This window comes from Mandrillus leucophaeus, unplaced genomic scaffold (assembly GCF_000951045.1).
Source record: "Mandrillus leucophaeus isolate KB7577 unplaced genomic scaffold, Mleu.le_1.0 Scaffold479, whole genome shotgun sequence".
Taxonomy (NCBI): Eukaryota; Metazoa; Chordata; class Mammalia; order Primates; family Cercopithecidae; genus Mandrillus; species Mandrillus leucophaeus.
In genome coordinates, this window is record NW_012105131.1 from 547680 (window position 1) to 557568 (window position 9889).

General features: G+C 54.6%; 1 protein-coding gene across 1 annotated transcript in view; it reads left to right on the forward strand.

The window, feature by feature from the left end:
• GTF2IRD1 (GTF2I repeat domain containing 1) overlaps window positions 1-9889 on the forward strand; it is a 50565-nt gene that overhangs the window by 8355 nt on the left and 32321 nt on the right. The window contains exons 3-7 of the mRNA XM_011995239.1: window positions 871-1026; window positions 3563-3746; window positions 4797-5107; window positions 6546-6635; window positions 9446-9529. Coding sequence (XP_011850629.1) covers window positions 871-1026; window positions 3563-3746; window positions 4797-5107; window positions 6546-6635; window positions 9446-9529 — 825 coding nt within the window. The remainder of the gene's footprint in view (window positions 1-870; window positions 1027-3562; window positions 3747-4796; window positions 5108-6545; window positions 6636-9445; window positions 9530-9889) is intronic.

Sequence of the window (9889 nt, forward strand, 5' to 3'; positions counted from 1 at the left end):
CCCAGCCTGGCATGAACCTGCTGTTTGCAACCCACGGCCTCCTCGGAGCAGGGGTTGGGGGGTGCCCGTTGTTTCTTCCTTCGGCAGAGCAGAAAACGGGGGCATAGATTGGTCGAGACAGTGTTGGTGTCAGGGCACAGAAAGGCATGGATGGGGCCAGGCACGGTGGCTCACGCCTGTAATCCCAGCACTTTGGGGGGACAAGGCAGGCGGATCACCTGAGGTCAGGAGTTCGAGACCAGCCTGGCCAACGTGATGAGATCCCATATCTACTAAAAATACAAAAATTAGTTGGACATGGTGGCGGGCGCCTGTAATCCCAGCTACTCGGGAGACTGAGGCAGGGGAATCACTTAAACCCTGGAGGTGGAGGTTGCAGTGAGCTGAGATTGTGCCACTGCACTCCAGCCTGGGCGACAGAGTGGACTCTGTCAAAAAAAAGAAAGAGAGAGAGAGAGAGGGAGGGAGGGAGGGAAAGAGAGAAAGAGAGAGAGAAAGAGAAAGAGACAGATGGAACGTTCATCGAACCTCAGTTCTGAGCTGGAACAGCTGGCCTCCCACGAGCATGCACAGATGGAGGCTCAGAGAGAGAAGGGACTTACCCAAGGTCACACAGCAAATTAGAGGTGACCAGAGGTGAGGCCCAGCCCTGGGCCAGGCAATGGGAACTCTGAGGTGACCAGCCCTGGCCCTCAGTGGGGTGGTTGGGATAGGGCTTGGTCACTCATTAATTCTTCATTCATTCATTCACTTGTGTATCACGTTGTGTGCCAGTCTCCACGGCTCAGCACAGGGCAGAGACATCCCAGCTCGAAGGCCGGGTGGTGAGACGGGTGTTCACTGTGGCCTCCCGTGCTGTGTGTCCCACAGGAGGGCCCCCGTGGAAGGATCCGGAGGCAGAGCACCCCAAGAAGGTGCAGCGGGGTGAGGGCAGCGGCCGGAGCCTCCCTCGGTCTTCCCTGGAACACGGCTCAGATGTGTACCTTCTGCGGAAGATGGTAGAGGAGGTGTTTGATGTTCTTTATAGTAAGATCCTTCCTCATTCCATTTGGGGGCCCCAGGGAGGGTGGGAGCCTGGGTCCCCACCCAGCAGAGGGGGCCCCCTCCTGTCCCACTACAGGCCCTGGGCAAAGCCGGACCCCAAGGCATGGAGGTACTGGTTACCCTAGCCCTCCCTCATCTCTGCATTCCCAGACACAGATGTTCTACTCCAGCCGTTTTCCCAAACCTCCATCCCCACTGTCCCTGCCCTGGCTCAAGTCATGCCACCTCTTGCCTAGAAATAGCCCCAGGCTTGCCACGGTCTCCCTGCCTCCCCACATCTGCCCTGCCACCAAGGGCATCTTCTCAAAGCACAAGTCTGACCATGAATGAAGCTCTTGCCTCCACAGCCTTCGGGGGCTCCCCATCGACCCTGAGCATGGCACAGGGGCCCACACACCCATCCTCATCCCCTCTATACCTTCTTTTCCTGCTAGGTGACAGGGCCCTACTGACCTCCCTACAGAACCACTTCCCATTCTCCAGCACTCGCTGGTTCCTTTCACATGCCCTGGCCTTCGCGCTGTTGCATCTTTTGAGACTGCCTTTCCCCTCCTCTGTCTGGCGGACACCCGCGTGCCACTGAGGCTCTGCTCCTGGAAGCCCCCTCACAGTGGGTTTAGGCCCCTCTCTTGGCACCCACAGTGCCCTGTCCCCTCACCAGCCCAGGAGCTCTCCAGGGTCAGGGGCTATGTCTGCCCTTTCTAGCTGTCTCCAGCCTGCAGTTCAGAGCCCAGCAACAGCAGGTACTTGGAGAACGTTTGTTGAATGACTAAGTGAAGGCTGATTGCTCAGCCACGTCTTTCCTGCAGAGAGAGGAGAACTGGCCTCCCTTGGGAAGTGTCAGGTTGCAGAGGGCCTCAGGGCCCCAGTGGTGGCCTTCACACGCCCTGGGAAACCTTGGACAGGTCCCTTTGGCCCTCAGGGTCCCACCTCATTCATTTCTGATTTGGCTTTATCCCTTCTCCTACTGTGGCCTTTGGTTTTATGGAGCAAAGGTCTGCGAGGAAACTTCTGGTGTTCTTATGTCAGGAGGAGGGGTACTCAGAGGCCCTGGGTGGTCACGCTGGCCACCCTGGGATGGGGGACTTGCCACGCATGGTTGACTCTACCCGTGTCGACACTTTTGCCAACTGCAGGGCCCATGCACAGAGCCCCCCGCACCCCTGCCCACCTTGCCCTGGCCCCCCTTTCCACTTTGGGCAGAATTCAAGGAGGCTATGAGAGGATGGGCCTCCTTCTGGCTCCAGGTGGGGGCTGCAGCCTGGAGGTGGCAACAGACATCCCAGTGCCCAGTCCTCAGTCCCCAGCTTGCCTCCCCTCATCTGTGCCCCCAACCCCCATCTTTGTTCCCGCGTCTTCTCAGTCTGTCCCTTCCTCTTCTCTCCTATCTTTTTCTTTTGTTGTTGTTTTGAGATGAAGTTTCACTCTGTTGCCTGGGCTGGAGTGTAGTGACATGATCTCGGCTCACTGCAACCTCCGCCTCCTGGGTTCAAGCGATTCTCCTGCCTCAGCCTCCTGAGCAGCTGGGATTACAGGTGCCCGCCACCACACCCAGCTAATTTTTGTATTTTTAGTAGAGACAGGGTTTCACCATGTTGGCCAGGCTGGTCTCAAACTCCTGACCTCAAGTGATCCGCCCGCCTCGGCCTCCCAAAGTGATGGAATTACAGGCATGAGCCACCGTGCCCGGCCTCTCTCGTCTTTTTCTGAATCCCCTATTTTTGCTCCCTCTCCACTTCCTCTTCTTCTTGCTTTCTCTCCCCTCTCTTGGTCTCTCTCCCTTCCTCCCTACACATTTTTCTTCTTCTTCTTCTTTTTTGAGATGGATTCTTGTTCTGTCACCCAGGCTGGAGTGCAGTGGCATGATCTCAGCTCCCTACAACCCGCCTCCTGGGTTCAAGTGATTCTCCTGCCTCAGCCTCCTGAGTAGCTGGGATTACAGATGCCCACCACCACGCCCAGCTAATTTTTGTAATTTTAGTAGAGACGGGGTTTCCTCATGTTGGCCAGGCTGGTCTCGAACTCCTGGCCTCAAGTGATCCTCCCGCCTCAGCCTCCCAAAATGCTGGGATGACAGGCATGAGCCACCGTGCCCGGCCCTTACAGCTTCTTCCTTGCAGTCTGGCTCATGCAAGTGCCCGCTTCTCCGTCTGTTCTGCCCTCTTTTCTCCCACCAGATTGTCTCTCTCTGCTCTGTCCTCTGGGCCCTTGTAGTCCCCGGTTTCCCTTCTAGCCAGGTGCCCAAGTGGAGAGGGGCTTGGCCAGGGAGGGCAGCAGGGATCCCCCCTCGGTGGGGGAACCCCAGCCCCTCAGATACAGACAAGGGGCCCTTGTCCACAGCATCCACCCCCAGCCTGCAGGCAGTTATTCTGCACAAAGTCTGCAGTTATGAGGGGTCCATGGGAACCCTGCACCAAAGGGAGCCACTCAACACTGCCCCCACTCTGGGGCACAGCAGCCCCGACTCCAGCCTGGCTGCCCTCTCATACCAGGCCCCTCTCCTGGACTCCCCCTACAGGCGAGGCCCTGGGAAGGGCCAGCGTGGTGCCGCTGCCCTACGAGAGGCTGCTCAGGGAGCCAGGGCTGCTGGCTGTGCAGGGGCTGCCGGAGGGCCTGGCCTTCCGGAGGCCAGCTGAGTATGACCCCAAGGCCCTCATGGCCATCCTGGAACATAGCCACCGCATCCGCTTCAAGCTCAAGAGGTGAGTGAGGCAGCTGGCCTGGGGCTGGGCCGGGGCCGGGGCCTGGAGGCCACTTAGCCAGAGGGGAAGGGACTTGAGATGCCCATGGGGGACCCTGGTGGTGAAAGCTCCCAGTCTGATGGTGGAGGTGAAGTGAAAGCGAAATCATAGAACAGGATCTGAGCTAGGTCATTAAGCCTTGAAGTCTTCCCAGGGAAGTTGCATTGCAGAGAGACTGGAAGAGACATGACTTGGGACAAAATAGCACCAATGTGATCGGGTGCAGTAGCTCACACCTGTAATCTCAGCACTTTGGGAGGCTGAGGTGAGAGGATCACTTGAGGCTAGGAGTTCGAGACCAGCCTGGGCAACATACCAAGACCCTGTCTCTGCCAGAAAAAAAAAAAAAAAATTACCCAGGTGTGGTGGTACACACCTGTCATCTCAGCTGAGGCAGGACGATTGCTTGAGCCCAGGAGTTTGAGGATGCAGTGAGCTGTGATTGCATCACTGCACTCCAGCTGGGCAACAAAGCAAGACCTTGTCTCTTAAAAAAAATTTTTAAATGTGGCATTTTAGGTGTCAGAAGTGGGAGAACCATGTCCTGTGCTTGTTCAGGTTGTAAATCTGGGGTTAATTAGGGACCCAGGGGAGATACTGTTGAGGCTGGTCTGAGGCAGTACCAATTGTCAGGAGAGCCAGGAAGGCAGCCTGAGGGCTTAAGGTTGAGCCCATCTCTGCTAGGCACCCCAGGCAATGCAGAGGCAGAGAAGGGGAGGGGAGCAGCAGGAGACGGGAGGCAATCAATTGCACCTGGCAGGATCTGATCAGTGGATTGGAGCAGAGGGGCAGGGCCCAGGTCCTCCAGTGGCCTAGCTCTGTGGCCCTGGGCACACCATTCCCACCTCTGAGCCTGCATCCCCACTTGTAAAGTAGAAAGGCAGCTCCTGTCCTGCCCTCTTACGGGGCTGTTATGTTCTGCTGAGGGTGGGGATGCAGGGTTGTGGGGGAAGAGCTGCAACATGTGAAACAGATGTACAAAGCTGTCCATGTGTCCTCTCCTTTACTCAGGCCACTTGAGGATGGCGGGCGGGACTCGAAGGCCCTGGTGGAGCTGAATGGTGTCTCCCTGATACCCAAGGGGTCACGGGACTGTGGCCTGCATGGCCAGGCCCCCAAGGTGCCACCCCAGGACCTGCCCCCCACCGCCACCTCCTCCTCCATGGCCAGCTTCCTGTACAGCACGGCGCTCCCCAACCACGCCATCCGAGAGCTCAAGCAGGAAGCACCTTCCTGCCCCCTTGCCCCCAGCGACCTGGGCCTGAGCCGGCCCATGCCAGAGCCCAAGGCCACTGGTGCCCAAGACTTCTCCGACTGTTGTGGTAACATTGCTGCTGGGATCTCCAAGTCTAGGGGGTGGGACAGAGGTCACTCATGCATGGGACATCCTCCCAGGGCAGGTCAGGATGCCTGGGCCCTCTTAGGTTGGAAGCAGCTGTGTCTGGGCATGGGGGTGGGACTGGACAGATGCTGTCCTAGCAGAGACCCCTTGGACCTTGAGTCTCTGCTCAGCCATCTGTGAATGATGTCCTTGGCCTTGGACTAAGAGACACCTGCAAGGACTCCCTGGGTCCCAGCTACTCAGGAGTCTGAGGCAGGAGGATCAACTGAGCCCAGGAATTTGAGGCTGCGTTGAGCTATGATTGCATACCTCTGCACTCCAACCTGGGTGACAGCACAACTCTGTCTCAAAAAAAAAAAAAAAAAAAAAGAACCAGCGATATTTCAGGTGTCAAAAGTGGGAGATCCACATCACATGCTATAAAGGAAGTTAGCATACTAGTCATCCCCATGCATTCAGTGAGGACCCGCTCCAATTCAGTGAGCACCCACTGCATACCCAGCCTGATTAAGGGCACTAGGGGAAGTAGGTCCTGGGGTGGACAGGACAAAAGGAACAGTTGCAGGTGAGATTCATATCCTGCTCGTCTACTTAGTGGCTATGCATCCTGGGGCAAATCTCTATCTCTGAACCTCAGTTTCTTCCTCTATAAAATGGGAATGCTAGCATTACCTGCTTCCCAGAAGTGTTATCATGATTAAAGGACAGATCGGTGGCAGTAGCATCTCCTGAGAGAGGGTTAGAAATGCATATTCTCAGGTCCCACTGCAGTCCTGCTGAATCTGAAGCTCTGGGGATGGGACCCAGTAGTCTTTTTGGACAACTCTGCCAAGTAGTTCCAATGTGCTCAAGTTTGAGAGTTGCTGTATTAAAGCACTGGGTCTGGCCAGGTGTACCTGTAATTCAAGCTCTTTGGGAGGCTGAGGCGGAAGGATTGCTTGAGCCCAGGAGTTCAAGACCAGCCCGGGTAACATAGCAAGATCCTATCTCTACCTTAAAAAAAAAAAAAAAAAAGCACTTGGGTCTGGGTCTAATGCTTGGCCTGTAGTAGGTGCTTGTAAGTTATATATTCTTCTTCTTATTATTATTATTATTATTAGGGGGGAAAAAAGCCCAAATATGTGGGCTGACCAGGGCTTCGAGCTTATACACATAAAACAAGTGTTCTTACCTGGAAAAGGTGACCTCCGACATCCCTTTCTTGTTAATCTGGCTTTTGGCTAGCAGATTCTGGTACAGACTGTCTTAGGCCTCTGGTCAGGGACCTTGCCTTGAGTTTGTGATCACAGGAATCAGTTCTGGGGTCTCCCTGGCAGATGAGGCTGTTACCCCAGAGCCAGGGCCTATACACTGGGGCCAGATCTGGGGAACCCTCTTGGGGCCCACCTGGAACCCATTTCCTTCTCTCCCTTGTCCAGGACAGAAGCCCACCGGGCCTGGTGGGCCTCTCATCCAGAACGTCCATGCCTCCAAGCGCATTCTCTTCTCCATCGTCCATGACAAGTCAGGTAGGACGGCGCCCATGCAGCACCCAGGCCTGAGTGGGAATCTGGGGTTGAAGGTGGTGCTCATTGAAATTGATAAGTGTCTCCTGGGTCTTTGTGAGAGAAAGGAGGAACAGCTCTGCTCAAGGGACTGCAAGTAAACTGGGATATAATAGTTATCTACTGCTGTATGATAAACTGCCCCAGACTAGGCATGGTGGTTCATACCTGTAATCCCAGCACTTTGGGAGGCTGAGGCAGGAGGGTTGCTTGAGGCCAGGAGTTTGAGACCAGCTGGGCAATAGAGCGAAACACTGTCTCTGCAACAAATAAGAAAAATTAGCTGGATGTGGTGGTGCCTATCCTCTGAAGTCCTTGGGAGGCTGAAGCTACTTGGGAGACTGTGGCGGGAGGATCACTTGAGCCCACGAGTTGGAGGCTGCAGTGAGCTATGATCACACCACTGCACTCCAGCCTGGGCAACAGTTAGACCCTATCTCTAAAAAAAAGTTATAACAAAAAATAAAATAAATAACCCCAAAATGGAGCTTAAAACATCAAGTGTTTATTACCTCACAGTTTCTGGGGGTTGGGAATTCAGGACTGGCTGAGCTGGGCAGTGCTGGGTCACAGTCTCTCATGAGGGTGCAGTCAAGATGTTGGCTGGGGTTGCTTGACAGCTGGGGTTGCTGTCCTCCAAGAGCTCAACCGGGGCAGGAAGAGATGCTTCTAAGCTCATTCACACAGCTGTTGGTAGGAGGCCTCAGTTCCCCACTATGTGGGCTAGCCTTGACGGGGCTGCTTGAGCATCCTCACAACATGGCCGCCGGTTTCCTCCAGAGTTCTCGATCCAAAAGAGAGGAACGAGGAAGCCACATGGCTTTTATGACCCATCCTTAGAAATTGCTGTCATGTTCTATCTGTTAGAAGCCAGAAACATGATCCAGCCTACCCTCCGTGGGAGAGGAATTAAACTCCACCTTTTAAAGGAAGCAATATATTGAATAAAATTTAAAAAAAGATCACACAGAAGTCCTGAGTGTAGCGAAGTGTGGGATTCAGTTATACCAAGAAGGAGTGCAGTAGGACTTGCCAGCAGTTTTGCTCTGTGTGGGTCTCAGCCTCACCTCCAGGAAGAGGTTCTGTAAGAAAACCCAGTCCTAGGCCGGGTGCGGTGGCTCACACCTGTAATCCTAGTGCTTTGGGAGGCTAAGGGGGAGGATGGCTTGAGGCCAGAAGTTCTAGACCAGGCCGGGCAACCTAGTGAGACCCCACGTCTACAAAATTTTAAGAAAGAAAGAAAACCCAGTCCCCTGGGATCAGAATGGAGGCTCCCCCGCCCCGCAAGCCATCCACAACCCAATCTGCCACTGCCCCAAACAAGGTCCAGCCCTGGCAGGGAGGAGACGTGAATGTTCAGATGGAACAGCATCATGACAGGCCCGTGGGCTGGGGCACAAGCTGGGATAGAACCTCACTGGGTTGTCGCAAGCGAGATACTCAGCTTCTTTAAGCCTCAGTTTTCCTATCTGCAAAATGGGAATGATATCTCTGTTTAAAACTTGTCATAAGGAATTAAACAGGAGATTATTATATATATAAAGTACTTAGCACAGATAAGTACTTAACAAATTAAAGTTGTTACTTCTACTGATTACAAATGAACCAACAATCACCTGTTATTATTCAATCAAGACAGAGGTTTTGAGAGAGAGGCCAGCAGAGCTGAGAGTTTGGGGGAAGCCAACGAGGCCAGTGCTGAGTGAGACCTCAGATGTAGGAGGTACAAGGGTTAGATTCTCAAGATCAAGACTCAGCCCTTAGCCAGACATGGTGGCGGGCACCTGTAGTCTCAGCTACTCAGGAGGCTGAAGTTGGAGGATCGCTGGAGTCCAAGAGTTGGAGGCTGCTGTGAGCTATGATCACACCACTGCACTCCTGGGCAACAGAGTGAGACCCCATCTGTAAAAAAGAAAAAAAGAAAAAACACAGCCAGGAGTGGTGACTCATACCTGTCATCATCCCAGCTGCTTGGGAGGCCGAGGCAGGAGGATCACGTGAACCCAGGAGTTCAAGGCTACAGTGAGCTATGACTGCACCACTGCACACCAGACTGGGCAACAGAATGAGACCCTGTCTCTATTTTTTTAAAAAACATTTAAATTAAAAAATAAAATACTCGATCTCAGGCCAGGCACAGTGGCTCACACCTGTAATCCCAGCACTTTGGGAGGCCGAAGCAGGCGGATCACCTGAGGTCAGGAGTTCGAGACCAGCCTGGCCAACACGGTGGAACCCCGTCTCTACTAAAAATACAAAAATTAGCTGGGTGTGGTGGCACACATCTGTAGTCCCAGCTACTCGGGAGGCTGAGGCAGGAGAATCACTTGAACCCGGGAAGTGGAGGTTGCAGTGAGCCGAGATCACGCCACTGCACTCTAGCCTGGGTGAGAGAATAAGACACTATCTTTAAAAAAAAAAAAAGAAAGAAAGAAAGAAAAGAAAACTTGACCTCTTTTTCTGCTGAAGGGACTGCTTTTCCAGCCTCCTGTATGTCTGGGGCAGGATGGGCTCGGGATGGACAGGCTGAGCCTATTCTGATACCACACCTGTGGGAGAGGCCAGAGACAAATGTTAGGGCAGGAACAGGCAGATGGGGAACTATCAGAGCACCCTGAATTCGTGTACAGTCCGAGGTGGGAGAGGGTGGAAGGACTGGGGCCTGGGGCCAGCCTCGGGGTCTCTGGGGGTGAAAACCCGGTGGTCATGGCCGGTGGGGGGCATGTGACTGTCCCGTGGGGCCCTGCTCACTTGTGCCTCCTGTGTTTTGATAGAGAAGTGGGACGCCTTCATAAAGGAAACCGAGGACATCAACACGCTCCGGGAGTGTGTGCAGATCCTGTTTAACAGCAGATATGGTGAGTGGGCGGCGCGGCCCGCCGTGTGGCCCCAGCAGCCGTGTTGAGCATCTCATTACGTGGCAATCACTCGTGTTCCCCAACACGGCAGCGGGAGCCATATGCTGGCTCCCGCGCGCCGGCAACACTAATGTCATCCGTCGCGGGCTCCTCCTGTCTGGGTAGGGGGTGGTTGTGTCAATATTTCCCTTCCAGATTCTTCAGGGGGCGGAACTGATGGCAAAGCCCCAGACCTGGGCTCAGCGGTGGGGAGCGGGGCAGGTTGGGGGCAGAGATTGCCCATCTGGGGGCCGGGCGCAGTGGCTCATGCCTGTTATCCCAGCGCTTTGGGAGGCCATGGTGGGAGGATCACCAGAGGCC